The sequence below is a fragment of the Neodiprion virginianus genome, chromosome 2 (assembly GCF_021901495.1).
Source record: "Neodiprion virginianus isolate iyNeoVirg1 chromosome 2, iyNeoVirg1.1, whole genome shotgun sequence".
Lineage (NCBI taxonomy): Eukaryota > Metazoa > Arthropoda > Insecta > Hymenoptera > Diprionidae > Neodiprion > Neodiprion virginianus.
Genome location: NC_060878.1, coordinates 632,235 through 647,943, shown reverse-complemented (window position 1 = coordinate 647,943; position 15,709 = coordinate 632,235). Strand labels below are relative to the sequence as shown.

Genomic DNA, 15,709 nt, shown 5'->3' with positions numbered 1-15,709 from the left:
TTTGATCTACAGGGAACCACTGAAGTATACGAAGGCCAAACAGCACACTTTGAGTGCCAGGTTGAACCTCTGCATGATCCCAATCTCCGTATCGAGTTCTTCCACAACGGAAAGCCTTTGCCATCTGCTGCACGGTTCCACATCACATTTGATTTCGGTTATGTGGCTCTGGATATCGGCCACTCAGTACCAGAAGATGCCGGCGAATACTCTGTTCGCGCAATTAACAATCTTGGACAATGCGTGTCGTCCATCAGCCTCAAGGTTATCCCTCGAGAAAACATTATCTTGGACTCCCAGCGCCCAGAAGGCATGGATAAAATCCGTGAATTAGAATCCCAGCAGCCCTGGAAGAGACCGGATGTTCCTGAACCCCAAACCAGGCAACGGCCCGTTTTTACTCAACCTCTGCAAAACATTGATGCTATACCCGAAGGACAAACAGCTCACTTCGAGTGCAGACTAATTCCGGTAGGAGATCCAACTCTGAAAGTAGAGTGGTTCAGAAACGAGAAGCCGCTCGAAACTAGTGAGTTTTAACATCAACAGCGTCCCACGAAGATAAGAAAACTTTTTAATGTCCAATCATTTTATTTCGACTCATTATTTACAGGCTCCCGCATCACGAAAGTACACGACTTTGGATACGTGTCACTAGACATCTCGCATATTCGTGATGAAGATGAGGGTGTCTACATGTGTAGAGCATCCAACCCACTGGGTGAAGCTGTAACCACCGCTTCAATGAGAATCAAAAGTACGTATTCAAGTTTTAAAAAGTGTTGTCTCTGATTGCGGATCAGTATCATAAATATCTGTTCATTTACCTTCATTTTCCACAGCTAAGGCAAACATTCAGCTTGAGACACAACATCCAGAGGCTCAGCAAAGAATTGCGCAGCTTGAAGCTGACAAGGGTCCAAGTCGCCCCGAAGAACCGGATAGAATATTCGACAAGCCCATTTTCACACAGCTTCTGACTGGTCCTTCCGAACTTTGGGAAGGTCAAGTGGCTCACTACGAGTGCAGGGTGGTCCCAGTTGGAGATCCAAGCTTGAGATTCGAGTGGTTCGTGAACGGCGTTGAATTAAAAATGGGTACGAGAAATTTCAAATATTATCCTATGCTTAAAGTGATTCTACGCAATTGATGTTTGTTTTTAGTGTGAGCCTAACTGTCTATTTTATATTGCTTCGTTTCAGATGAATTCGGATATTTTGTTAATACACAACCACCAGGTACATAATCGTATAACGTACGTCGCAATGGTGGTGGGAATAGTATTGCATTTAACTTTTGACTCGCATTTGCACTTATACTGAGGGGTTCGGCAGGAATTGTTAAGCCATCCAAAGAGCTAGCACAGAAACCTAAGAACCCCTCGGTATTGCACACCCTATGTTTTACAGGGAATTGCTGTTCAATATGTGGGACAAACAGTATTTCGTAGTTCTGTAGATGACAAATATGGTTCTTTTTATATTTGCTATTTGCCTTGGTTATTGTATGGTGGTTATAAGGTTTTCCAGTTATACGGATCGAATTTATCATCGTGAATTTATTCTAAATTCTCTTGTATTTTTTCAGGATCTCGCTTCCACGTTACTCATGACTTTGGTTTCGTGACGTTGGATATTCTGAAGGTAATATCCGAGGACTCGGGACTTTACACCTGCAAGGCGATCAACAAATCCGGTGAGGCAGTGTCCTCTATATCTCTGAAGGTCAAATCCCGTTCAAACATTGTGGGTGACTCACTGCAGCCCGAAGCTTGGCAAAAGATTCAATTGAAGGAAGCTGAGATGAACAAGGTTCCAGAAATGTTCATTGACACTACACCACAACAAGCGCCAGTTTTTACCACGCATTTAAAGAGCTACGACAAACTTACCGAGGGTCAGCATGTCTATTTGGAAGCTCAGGTTGAACCCAGAGCTGATCCAAACCTTCGCGTTGAATGGTTTAAAAACGGCGTACCTCTTCAGACCGGAACTCGTCTGCGTAGCACCTTTGATTTCGGTCTTGTCAGTCTCTCGATCAATGGAGTTCGCGACGATGACTCTGCGATATATACGTGCAAAGCAACGAATTTACTTGGTGAGGCTGTGTCCACCTGCACCTTAAAGGTCCATGACCGCCACTGGCTGCTTGGAGACACTCTTCATCCAGATGCACTGCCCAAGATCGATGCTCTTGAGCAACCGATAGTCTCTTCCACCGAGCAGCCAGAAGCTACGTATGAAGAACCCGTGTTCATCACGCACTTGAACAACGTGGAGTGCAAAGAAGGTGACAATGTTCATTTCGAGTGTAATGTGGAGCCCTCTAAAGATCCGACGATGAAAATCGAGTGGTTCGTCAATGGTAAGCCTCTTCCAACTGGTGCCAGATTCAAGTCAACGTATGATTTTGGCTACGTAGCACTTGACGTCAATCACGCCTATGAGGAAGACTCTGGCCTTTATACCGTCAAGGCTACAAACTCCAAAGGAACTGCACAAACCACTGGAACCCTTAAATGCACCAGCAAGCAAAATATCTTCTTGCAAACTCAACATCCTCAGGGTGAAGCTGGACTTGAGAAGGTTAAGGAGGCTGAAGATGCCTACCTCTCCAAATACCAAAGGCAAGATTCCGGGCCTGAACACGAATTCCCGAAACCGATTTGGATTGTTCCTCTTCAGCCCGAATTTAAGCTTGGAGAATCCGAACCACTACATCTTGAAGGGCAGGTAGAACCCAAAGAGGATCCTAATCTGAAGATCGAATGGTACTTCAACGGTAAAGTACTTGAACACGGTGCCCGCTTCAAGATGACAAGTGATTTTGGCTTTGTGACACTTGACCTCACTGACGTTTACGATCGAGATTCTGGAATTTACACCTGCAAGGCATACAATAAGGCTGGAGAAGCTTTCACTTCCACCACCATATATTGCTCGACAAAAGAAAACGTCATTGAGAGATCACAGCATCCTAAGGGTAAGGAGGGACTTGAAGCTATTCAGGACCTCGAGGAGTCGCTAAAGAAACCTGATGGCACTCCTATTGAAAGTGACGAAGGTCACCCGCCAGTTTTCACTTCGCAATTCGAAAATCTGACCAATTTGTCGGAAGGGGAAATAGCTCATTTTGAGGCATCTTTGACACCGGTTGGTGATCAAACCATGGTAGTTGAATGGTTCTACAACGGAAAACAATTGGAAGCTAGTCACAGGACAAGAACCGTCTACGCCTTTGGCATGGTTGTTCTTGAAGTACTAGGAACAAAGATCGAAGACTCTGGCACGTACACCTGCAGAGCTACGAACAAGTGGGGCAAGGCTGAAATCAGTGTCAATCTTGAATGTGTTGATAAATCGAAGGGCCAAAAGCCTAAGTTCACCACCCAGATCCAATCTCTTGAAGGACTCAAAGATGGGCAATCCGTGCACTTTGAATGCACCCTGATCCCAGTTGGTGACCCCAACATGAAGGTAGAATGGTTCCACAATGGACAACCGCTCAGACACTCCTCTCGATTCAAGATGGTGTCCGACTTTGGTTTCGTAGTCATGGACATTGCTGGCGTTATGTCCCACGACACTGGTGAGTACGTTTGCAAGGCCAGTAACAAATTCGGTGAAGATTACACGAAAGCCACGATAAAATGTTTCGGAAAGAGTGGCGTATACCTCGATTCGCTACAACCGGACTCTCTGGCTCGCATTCGTGAACTTGAGAGTTTGGGCGGTGAGCAGCCGGCTACTCCGACAACCCCGGTTACAGAGCCACCAAAATTCATCACACAAATTTCAAACATCACGAAACTTGTCGAAGGACAGTCCGCTCACTTCGAAGCTAGACTTACACCGGTAACTGATCCCGATCTCGTCGTCGAATGGTACTATAACGGCAAAAAACTTCCACATGGTCATCGCTACAGAACTTTCCATGATTTTGGTATCGTTATCCTGGATATTCTGTACTGTTACGAAGAAAACTCTGGCGAATACGAGTGCAGAGCCGTTAACAAATACGGGCAAGATTCTACCAAGGCCACCTTGAGATGTCTGTCCAAGGCTAACCTCATCCTTGACTCACAATTACCTAAGGGAATGGAAGGTGGGCTGGAGAAAATCCAAACACTTGAAGATTCCTTGATACGCACCAAGGATGACAAGACTGTGGAAGAGCGTGGCAAGGCTCCGGTGTTTACCGTTCCACTGAGCAACGTTGACGGTCTTCGAGAAGGGGAAAGTGCACACTTTGAGGCACGAATCACACCTACTGACGATCCAAAACTAAAGGTAATTATTTTCAGTACTTCTGTATCCCGGATATTCATTTTCACTTACTTTCTACTGATTCTTGACTAAGTGAACCGCTTTCATCGTTTTCAGGTCGAATGGTTCTGGAACGGAAAACCCCTGCGTACGGGATCACGATTCCGCACGTTCTGCGATTTTGGTTTCGTAATTCTAGAGATATCACCTATCTACCCCGAAGATACCGGAGAGTACAGTTGCCGTGCAACTAACGACTATGGTGAAGCAGTGACAACTTGCACTTTGAAATGCACAGGCAAACGCAACATTATATTGGAGTCGCAGTTACCCAAGGGCATGGAAGGAACAATCGATAAAATCGCAGAACTCGAAGGCCTCGGAAACGAGCCGGGAATGCCGAGCCCTGACGATGACACTGGTAAACCACCAGAGTTTATCACAACGCCATCAGATTTGACATTGGGAGAGAACTCTCTGGCTCATTTCGAGTGCAGACTCCAGCCGGTGAACGATTCGAGCATGCGCGTCGAATGGTATCACAATGGAAAGGCACTTTTAGCGGGATCCAGAGTCAAGACCATTCACGACTTTGGATTTGTTATCCTTGAAGTTGCTAACTGCTACCAGCGTGACTCTGGCTTATACACCTGCAAAGCAACAAATCGTCATGGTGAAGCAACCGTATCGTGCAAACTCCAAGTTCGAGGACGTCAAGGAATTATTCTGGAGCCTCAGCTGCCAACAAACTTCAAGAGCGGTACTGAAAGCATTCAAAAGCTAGAGGAATCTCTGCACAAAGAAGAAGAAATTTTATCAGAAGACGAAAAACCAAATCCACCGAGATTTACTGTCGAGTTGAAGGACATTCAAGTCGAAGAAGCTGCACCAAGCCACTTCGACTGCCGCGTAGAACCGGTTGGAGACTCTACCATGCGCATTGATTGGTTCCACAATGGCAGACCATTCGCCACAGGATCCCGCGTTCATATGATCAACGATTTTGGCTTCATATCTCTAGACTTATCCTACACTTATGCTAGAGATTCAGGTGAATACGTTTGCCGGGCTACTAATAAGTGGGGATCAGCAACGACCAAGGCATCCATAATCTGCAAGTGTAAGTGTTTCAACATTATATTACTTATCCTTTAATTGTATCACCTTCGCTTCGTGATAAACATATTTACACGTCTTGTTTTCTTAAAATAGCCAAGAAAACGATCGATTACGATTCGCAATTGCCATCCGGTATGAGCGCAGAGAAACTGAAAGAGTTGGAACGCGGACCTGTCAGCGTTGCTCCTGCAGCAGATGCGCCTCGTCAACCGCCAAAGTTCATTACGCAGATCCAGTCTGCAACGGTTGATGAATCGGAACCAGTCAGGTTTGAGTGTCGCGTTGAGCCGAGAGATGATCCAAATCTACGAATCGAGTGGTACAGGAATGGAAAACTCATTCCGGCTGGACACAGATATAGAACCACTTATGATATGGGTTTCGTATCCATGGATGTCTTGTACGTTTATCCTGAAGATTCCGGTGAATACGTCTGCAAGGCGATCAATGACTTGGGAGAAGACACAACCCGTGCCTCAGTTTCTTGCAAGAGTAAGTCTTACAATTTTTCCTTATCGGTTAGGGTTATACCTCTGTTAAATTTTTCTCTTTTTATAAATAACTACTTTGTTTGTTTTTTTCATCGTAGAACTGCCAAGCATTATTCTTCAAAATCAAGTACCAAAGGGTATGAAAAAGTCTGAAGCCTTGATGCAAATGGAAGCGACAATCAAAAAGTACACCTCGGAGGTCCATTTGACCGAAGACGACCTTTATGACGCTGATAAGAAACAGCCACCACGCTTCGTTACTCAAATCCAGAATCAAACTGAGTTGATCGAAATGAATAGCACTAAATTTGAATGCCAGTTGGCACCGGTTGGCGACCCTAACATGAAGGTCGAATGGTTCTTCAACGGAAAAGCGCTACCCCATAAAAACAGGTTTACTCCGATATACGATTTCGGTTACGTTGCCATGAACTTCGGGTGGGTTTACCCGGAAGACAGTGGCGAATACTTATGCAGAGCAACCAATTTATACGGTATGGATGAAACAAGAGCTGTCATCAAAACCGCTGGAAAACCTGGCATCATATACGAGTCGCAACTCCCCAAGGGAATGAAGAGTATCGAGAAAATCAGAGAGATGGAAGCTGCTTGGCAAGTGTGAGTATCATTCAGAGGTCACACAAATTGACCTTGTACCACTTTATTTAAATTTACGCCACGTCAACTTACATCCATTTTTTGATATAGTGTTCCAGAGGAAGAAGGTGAAGATGAAAAGCCTCGAGCCCCACCAGCGTTCGTAAGTAAGCCGGAACCCGCCACAGTTGAGGAAAGTGACTGGGCCCGATTCTGTTGTCGCGTAACTGGTCATCCAAGACCTCGGGTAATGTGGTTGGTTAACGGAAACACTATCTTCAACGTGAGTGTTATTTCTTAAGCCTTGGAAATTGTTTTTGCACGAAGCAGAAGGTAATTGCCAACCGTGTAATGCGCAAATTTAAAATGCACCAACAGGGAACTCGTTACAAGCTGACATACGATGGAATGTATCATTTGGACATACCCAAGACAAGGCAATACGATCACGGTAAGGTTGAGGTGATCGCGCGCAACTCCGTTGGAGAAACACGAACCGAGACAACTCTGACTGTCAAACCACGTACGGACGATTACCGTGGAGTGCTGAAAAATTCACCACGACGTAAGTATTATGAGCTTTTGATAAAGCTGAGAATTTTCACGTTCCAGCAACTTGCGCGTGATTCGGATGGGGAAGAAATATTTGCTAGATGAATAACCGCGACAAAGAAAGTTGTACAGAAATTATTTGCCGAGCCAAATGCTCTGTTGTCTGGAGAAACGATTTATGTATGTACCTTCCGAATCGCGTCAGTGTAGCTTACTACAGTTAGTAACAAAAGAAAATCAGTTTATACGCACACAAATGCAGCCACATACAACAAAGCACGTCCAAGACAAATATTCATGTATTTAGAATCATCAACGCGATTAATCACGAATTCACGCAGGGTGAATAGCTTGAGTAACGAAACATGATATGTTTTTATCGCGACCAGGAAGATATTTCATTCAACATCACACATAAAAAAATGCCAGCACCCTGCATATATCAGTACGACACATTAATTCAATTTGAGCAAAAAAGATACTCAAACAGTTACACCTACTCTGATCATTTCCGATAATTCCGATTCCTCGTAACGAACAAGAAGCTCCCTTCCCGAATTCCCAATCACTTCTACTGCTTCTGCAAGTGGACGACCATCCGATAGAGTGCTTTGGAAAGCGACGAAAGAAACTTGCGAAAAGAAATTTTGGCTTACGGTGATTATATCTTCCACCAAAAATCTCTGTGGGATCGTAAGGTATGGCTATAAAATTGCTCGGTAATTTATTGTAGTTTTTTTGTTAATTACTGTTATTTCTGTCAAGTTTATATAAGTTTACTGTTTGTAGTTTTTGTCTTGCCATTATTTTTCTGTTCTGCTACGCTCCCCATATTTCGATACTATCCAAAATATCCATCGCCTTGTCCAAAGCCTCGCCTCACCTTTCATTCGTTGCTGGATATATCGATAGTCGCATAATTCGACGACTTTCGCCACCTCGATTGCCAATTGTGTGAGTGTCCAAGAGCTTCAAAACTGTTTGAGCTCATTATAAATTGAGATAAGATGAAAAATTCAATTATAGGTATGTGGTAATCTGCAATCGAAAACATTCCCGACATTTTTAATATTTCGGAACCTTTCAAAAAAAGCTTCCTCAATCGGGGTAAATGTTTGTATAATTTTGATTCCGAATGAAATACCGTGTCGTACCACCCGTATATAATTTTTGTCGTTTATATTGCATCGCGGAATGTTGCTGGGCATGCATTGATGAATTACTGAAGTCAAGTCTGCAGGATGTTTGACAAAGCCTATATCATTAGGCAGAGTGTGGCTAACATGTGTTTTTCCCAGCGTGGTACGATTTCGGGTTGAGCCAGTACCAGACTGACCGTCAAAATACAGAGCTGGAACGCGTCTTTGACGAGCGACACCAGACCGTGTCGCAGGGCGTAGACATCGCCACTGACCATTTGACTCAGAAGATTTACAAAGAGCCAGAAACCGAATGGCAAAAATCCGTCAAGACAAAGAAGAACGAAGATTACTACAACAAGTTGATGAACCTCGAGGAGGAGCAAGTCCTAAAGGAAACGAGACTAAGGGAAAGCAGCCATCAATTCGCCATTCCCGGAGAAAAATTGGTCGAGAACTCCGTGGCCAAGGGAATGGCCCAAAAGTACCAGGAAAACTTGTAAGTATTGACATTCATCGTGATCTGCATATTACACTAAAGCACGCATTTCTAGCACATAACACTTGCCTTTTGACCTGCAGGCAAGCCCAACCACAAGAACCGATGCAGCCACCACCCAAGCAGCTCAAAGGTCAGTTCGTCACCCAGGTTGATATAGACTCTCAGAGAGTCGACGGTAGACATCCACCTGAACCATCAGAGTCAACGGTTCACGGTCGCGAAGTTCACGTCGCAAAGCAGCGACAGACACAGAAGGAAGTCAAGGGTGATCTGGAGATAACAAGGAAGATAACTGCCACCGAAACAACGGAGGTGGAGCACAAGGCCAAGACGCAAGAGCGGATAGTGCAGGGCCAAATCAAACCCGCCACGCCACCAGTTTTCACGAAAAAGATTCAACCGTGCAGGGCATTCGAGCAGGAACAGGCAAGGTTCGAAGTCGAATTCGACGGCGATCCACTCCCCACGATAAAATGGTACCGCGAAGATTTCCCCATCCAAAACTCATCCGACCTTCAGATATACACGTTCAGCACAAAGTCCGTTCTGATCGTACGACAAGTCTTCATGGAAGACTCTGGAGTCTTTTCAGTGATAGCTGAGAACCGTGGCGGTAAAGCCAAGTGTAGCGCAAACCTCGTCGTTGAGGAGCGCAGGAGGCAACCTGGAAGAGGAGGAGTTATACCTCCCAGCTTTCTAACCACTATTCAGAATACGACAGTTCCCAGTGGTCAGCTGGCAAGATTCGATGCCAAGATATCAGGCACCAAACCGCTCGATGTTTACTGGCTGAAGGTGAGTCCGAATCTAGTGCCGAATAAGCTTTATGATATTTTCGTGGTTGAGAAAATGACGAAAGCGTGAAAACATTACCTGTTTCAGAATGGAAAGAAAGTCACCGCAGACATTCGTTACAAGACTTTGGAGGAAGATAACGTGTATACTCTACTGATCCTGGAGACTGTTCCTGAAGATACTGCCAAGTACGAATGCGTCGCCATCAACAGAGCTGGCGAAGCTCGCTGCGATGCGGAGTGTACTATCCAGTCACCATCCTCGCCAACGAAAGTTTCAAAGCCCAGCACACCCGGGGCTGAAAAAGCACCTTTCGTTGCTGAACCGCTGAAGGACCAGACAATCAAGGAAGGAACGGCTGTTGCCTTCAAGTGCAGAATCTCCGGAAAACCCACGCCGACTGTCCAATGGAAGAAGGGAGATAAGGTGAATAAGAAATAGTCAAAACTATATGATTGTTTCGTTTCTCTATTCATATGTTATTTTCCAGAATTGTTCGCTAATTCCGAAAAAAAATCTTCTTGAAACACTTCCTACAGGTAATCAAACCCTCCAAGTACTTCCAAATGCAGAAAGACGGCGATGTTTGCACCCTGAGAATCTCGGAGGCATTCCCTGAAGATGAGGGAGTCTACAAGTGCATAGCGAAAAATCCAGCTGGCGATGTTACCACATCAGCCAATCTAAGAGTTCTCGGTGAGAATGGGATACAAGACAATATTCATTTAAGAACAGGTTCATCAGGAATAGTCGAGTTATTGTTAACTTTCTTCCAGCTCCTGACAATATGGATGTACTTCCCAAGCTATCGCCGCTGAAGGATCAGATAGTCATGGAAGGTCAACCGGCCCAGTTCAAGACTCAAGTCTCACCACCTAAATTGAAGCCAACAATTCAGTGGTACCGCGAAGGCGCTTTGATCCCGCAATCCCCCGACTTTCAAGTGAGTTTAATTCACCTACGAGTACTAATTGACATATCGTTTAGCATATCCATTACTAGCGGGATTGAACGCCAAGGGTCATTGTGTGATCAGTGAAAGGTGGATCAGTCGAAGCAACAACATCAATTCAAATTCATGTATTTGTTTTGTTCGTCAATTTAGCTGTCAGATGCCACGCGGAAGAATCGATGCAAAGACTGAGATGATATTATATATTTTTTGTTTCATTGTTGTAGATGATACACGAAGGTAACAACGCTGTTCTTCTGATCGCTACGACCTATGAAGAAGACAGTGGAACTTTCTCATGCCGAGCAACCACGTCTGCTGGAACAGTAGAAACGTCGGCGAAACTCATCGTGAAAAGTAAGAACTGATCAAACTTAATTCTTAATCCAACCCAAAACGAGACGACCCCAAGACGTATCAGACACGCTAATATTGATGCGAATACCTTTAAAATGGTATTAAGCGGTGATCGGGTGACCATTTGGCTATCAAGGTCGCCGGCTAGTTGGCTTTAGAAATAACAAAAAGCTGTGGATACGTACTTTTGCTGAGTCCATCAAGCTGCATCGTTCGTTTTTTTTAATCAATACATATATATACACTTGTTTCGCTTTTTAACGTAAATTTTTCATCCTAATCATCACTCGCAACTCGGGCAGTTTTTTTTACTAACTCGTTGTCTTCTTAAGTATTATGAGAAATGTGGGTAAACAGGTTTAGATCGTGAATTATTTGTTACGTGGGGATGTAAAACATTCACAAAATATATGGGTGTATGTATACGGGTGTATGTATATATATACCATATATACACAGCAAAAAGGTACCTGATGAAACTGTGAAGGTGGTGCTAAAAGAGATTTTCACGATCGGTGAAAGTAAAACGAATCGTTGACAAAAACGATATTATTAGTTAATAGTAACTGACGTTCTTTAATCGAATCAGGAAATGTCAACGAGCAAAGTATATGTATAATATGTAGGTTGTAAATTTATTACGGTATACAATTACAAGGTGCATAAATAAGATTTTGGAAAAAGTGAGACGTATCCGTAAAACATATGTATGTATATACTTTGCTATGAGATATTTCGAGGTAGGGGTTGAAAACCCTTGAAATACGTTGAAATAAATCGGAATTGAAAGAAGGAACATGAACGAAAATATCCTGTACGAATGAGCATATGCCAATTGAGCATAGCAATCAACGTAAATCTCGATTACGAATATACGTGTACGGCTTTTTTTTTTTTAAACAACAAAGCCCAATCTTAGTTCGAAACAAGGCAAGAACTTAAACTCATCATGAGTCTAAATTATATTGATATATAGCACGAAACGTCAAGTTGTCATAGAAAAAAAAAATATTTATTTAATCATTTATTCATTCACAAGGAAACTTACTTAATGTCTAGTTTGTCATAAAATGTTCTTAGATAAAATTACGAAAACATAGAGCACATCATACATATGCATTATCTACTCCTAACATTCTACTAATTATTTATTATTGTACAATGGAAAGTCTAATAAAAAAATTCTATAAATATGAACATCATCGTTTGTTGCTGATTCGATTATGTATAATGTAATAGTGTAACTTGGAACTTATTCGTTTTTACTATAAATAAGTTTTCATTGCACGCGAAGCAAGAATATCAAGTAGATTCACTGCTTGTAAGAGATTTAAATTTCTTATCTTGATTAATTGGCAAAACTTGTTACACACTATAAAGCACCAGCTCAGGAGTAAATTTTATCCAACAATTCACACATATTTCTCGCTTCTCAGCTATGAATTCATATACACAGCGACTAATTTATTATAGAGTAATAAATTACCTCCATCGCCTTGTTATAAACTGTCAGCTTTAGGGTTTCGCAATTTACGACGAACAAAAATTGTACTCAATTTATTTAATGTACGCTGGAAAATCGCTTTTCGAAACTAACTTCCAGAATTCACTGTAATTTATTGCCGTGGTCTGGAAACAACTCCGTCTTAAATTTACTCACGATATTGCGTAGCGGTCGTGAATCCGCAACAGTTAAAATCTTCTCAATAATAGCTGGCGGCCATAGCGGTTTTAGATTTAATTTCATAAATCGAGACTTACGTAACTGACCCTAAGGAGAAAAAGAGATGAAGGAAGACGATGGTGCAAATCGGGTTTGGTAGTATTGGTAGCACAACTGATTAAGGGGTTTCGACGTCGGGTGTATTTTGAATAATGAAATCATGTTCAATTCTATCGATTTTTTGGTTTGCTTAATTCCAAGAGTATGAGAATATCTCACGGATCGATCGATACTTTCACAGTTCAGTAAACGAAATTAAAATTTAATCGAAAATTCTAGAAGCGTCGGTCTATTTTTCGGACTTACTACCCTGCAGGTGATTCTCGGTGTTCTTCCTCCGGCACGCGATTCACGACCTAAAAATACCTTCCTAAAACGATGATTTCCTCCAATGTTTGTACGACTAATAAGCAGGAACCCACGCGAACGTGAAAAACGAAATAATACATCTTTTCCCCGAGCCTCGACTCACGTTCGGAACGTAATCGGAACGAGCCAACGTTTGGGCCGTGTGCACTTGATGTATCTGGGTTATTTTTGACCTCTTCGTTTCTCGGCTCGCCTGCTTCTTCTTGCATATACAAGTTTTCCCTTGCGTTCGCTCCCTACTTTCCTGTTTCGTTGGTTCGTTCGTCTCTCCGTTTCGCGTGTATTACATTACGAGGCTATACTTGGCCCGGACACGAGACCAAAACCCAGCCATTAAATAACCGCAATTCAAACCCCAAAGTCAAGTCCTAAGCTGTTACAGTCCTAAACGATTCCCTTCGCCTCGGCTAAAATCCAATCATACGCATGAGCGAATTACTCTGCAATAGTCGCAGCGAGAATTGCCCGACGGCTTCTTTCAGCTGTACGAACTTCTCTTGATCTCTGTTTATCCAATTCTCATTTCTATTTACCTTACGTTCTATTATTGCGACCGTAGTTTACCTCGCACAATTGTCATTGTCAAAGTTCGAAAATTCGAGTAGCCGTCGTGTGGGTAAATATCTTGAAGCCAGTATGGCCGGCGGCAATTAGTAAAAAAGTCTAGAACCACGTAAAGCGAATTGCCTCATTGAACTGGACTTAACCTTGAATAAAAAAATGCGGCCAAGATCCCCTCGGTAATAATTTCGAGTGATTTACTCGGGGGCGTATAAAGATACGACAAATTGACCTAAAAATAAGACAACTTCCGAACCGTTTCGTCCTCCTCTTCTCAGCTCTGACGTCATTAGCATCTATATCACAGCTGTATACGAGTGTACGTGTGTATTTTTTATTACCCAAATGATTTGCTGCTGACCTTGAGTAGCTCTGGCCATGATCAAGCCTCAAGAATTTAGCTGATTCAAGTTCGTCCATCAACCGGTATAGCGATTCGCAAGAAAATATTTATAACTCCGAACTCCTTTCTGAAACACAATGATTCATCAAGAAGCCACGAAGACGCGCGAGACGTGAGATTTTTTGGGGCCACATACGATTGCGATTTCGGGTTAATGATGGAAGTTAGAACAATCCGTCTCTGTCAACGTCGTCCTCGCCTTCGCCTTCTTACTCCTCGTCGCCTTCGCCCTCATCGTCGTCGTCGTCGTTGGTGGCGATGGCGAAAAGCTATTTCAGCCTGCCTAGCCACGAGTGATTCAACGAGCTAAAAATACCGCCGTGTGTCAGCGCTCTCTGGAAGACCGAACATATTTCTGGTCTGTGGATAACGGGAGATGAAAACGGCGGATTGACTCGACTTCGTAACGAGCGACTCCGAGCTTGACTCATATTTTAAAACCTATAAACCAGAGGACGAGGACATGTAGGTACGAGAAGCCAAACAACACGCTTGTCTGCCGGACTGTCCGACTTCGATCCGAAGCTCAACTCGCGGATGCTGGACGAGGAAACGGATTTAGGATGACTCAGTGCTTCTGTACCAGACCAAACGGCAGACGGAATTGACGTCAACTTTTATCATACATCGGGATCATAATAATTGTACATCGATTTGAACAAATCACTCGATATACAACATATTCATTTACACTTATACTTTTATATACACCCCTAATTTTAAAAATTAGACTCACCCGACTTCTACACAATTACATATACCAGCTATTTAAAGACATATAATTATGTGAGTTAGAAAATCCTAGAACTACTCTCTGCTCCACTTACACAACCGATAACCGCCGCTACGAGTTTAATTGTATCAGACCCGTCGCAAATGTTTATACCTCTACCTTAATTGTATGATTAAAATAAAATTATGTACCAAATAAATAATACACCAAAAACAGTCGTCTTAGTTAGATAGGACTTAAATCGGTATAAATGGTCATTAAGAGATTATGTAAGATAACGGACATTCGATTATCAGACCAGGGATAAGGATTTTAATTGCACTGCATTGGTGAACTGATGGATATTGATGTATTTTCATCGATAAAAATTGCCATACATGAGGTTATCCAAAAAACAAATGTTCGAAATTTTTTTTAACACTGCAGAGGATGAGAGGAAGTTAAATCATCGATGAAAATGATTTTAAGCTCTCGTAATTACAAAGGCCACACTGACTGAAAATTTTCCGAGCACACGCAATTGGTAGAAAAAAACATACCACTTGCAGTGAGTACTTTGATAAAAAAGGAAACGATTCTGAAAAGAAACGAAAATATGTACAAGTATTCACGCCACCTTCACAACTTTTAGTACCAATATAAGATCACATTTATCCAGTTCAAATCTGGCCGCACTTCGAACAAGCCAAATTCAAAAAATTAGAAACCAATCGCACAGGATCTAAGAATTTGAATTCATTGTGCAGCCCGATCGAAGGCGGCCATCAAAGCGTTTCGGAAGTTTGAACTGTCAAACTCACACTTGTCACTAACTGTTTTGAGCGCGAAACGTAGCTATACAAATCCATAGAATACTAAACACTTTTCATCCAATGTACTAACATTACATTTTTTAATCACGATTTGTTCCAGTTTTATGTTACATGCTCATTTTGTCGCGACACACACTTGGTCCCAAAACCGTTTTCCCGTCTCTTCAGTTCCTCCTCAGGTTATCTCGAACGTCTCTAATAACACCGGTGGAAATGCACCTGAATTTGCCTCTTGTTCCCTCGACTTCCAGCGGGTCACTATTAAGCTTGAAGCTAGACTAAAATAAGTGGAGGCGTGCGTTGTGACGTCACACCTGTGGGGATCTCCCCCCACACGCC

General features: G+C 42.8%; 1 protein-coding gene and 1 long non-coding RNA gene across 3 annotated transcripts in view; one reads left to right on the top strand and one right to left on the bottom strand.

The window, feature by feature from the left end:
• LOC124297497 (titin) overlaps positions 1-11,664 on the top strand; it is a 27,670-nt gene extending 16,006 nt beyond the window's left edge. For both annotated transcript variants that reach the window (XM_046748609.1, XM_046748608.1), the window contains 15 exons: positions 13-529; positions 614-757; positions 843-1,097; positions 1,588-4,289; positions 4,383-5,385; positions 5,478-5,876; positions 5,974-6,493; positions 6,584-6,755; positions 6,851-7,037; positions 8,323-8,662; positions 8,746-9,460; positions 9,548-9,886; positions 10,000-10,156; positions 10,237-10,403; positions 10,640-11,664. In XM_046748609.1, the coding sequence (XP_046604565.1) occupies positions 13-529; positions 614-757; positions 843-1,097; positions 1,588-4,289; positions 4,383-5,385; positions 5,478-5,876; positions 5,974-6,493; positions 6,584-6,755; positions 6,851-7,037; positions 8,323-8,662; positions 8,746-9,460; positions 9,548-9,886; positions 10,000-10,156; positions 10,237-10,403; positions 10,640-10,780 (7,758 nt within the window). In that variant the 3' untranslated portion in view covers positions 10,781-11,664. The remainder of the gene's footprint in view (positions 1-12; positions 530-613; positions 758-842; positions 1,098-1,587; positions 4,290-4,382; positions 5,386-5,477; positions 5,877-5,973; positions 6,494-6,583; positions 6,756-6,850; positions 7,038-8,322; positions 8,663-8,745; positions 9,461-9,547; positions 9,887-9,999; positions 10,157-10,236; positions 10,404-10,639) is intronic.
• On the bottom strand, positions 11,088-15,709 carry LOC124297499 (uncharacterized). Its single transcript, XR_006906621.1, has 2 exons — positions 15,359-15,709; positions 11,088-15,135 (listed from the first exon to the last, which is right to left on the bottom strand). It is a non-coding gene; the product is annotated as an uncharacterized LOC124297499 (long non-coding RNA).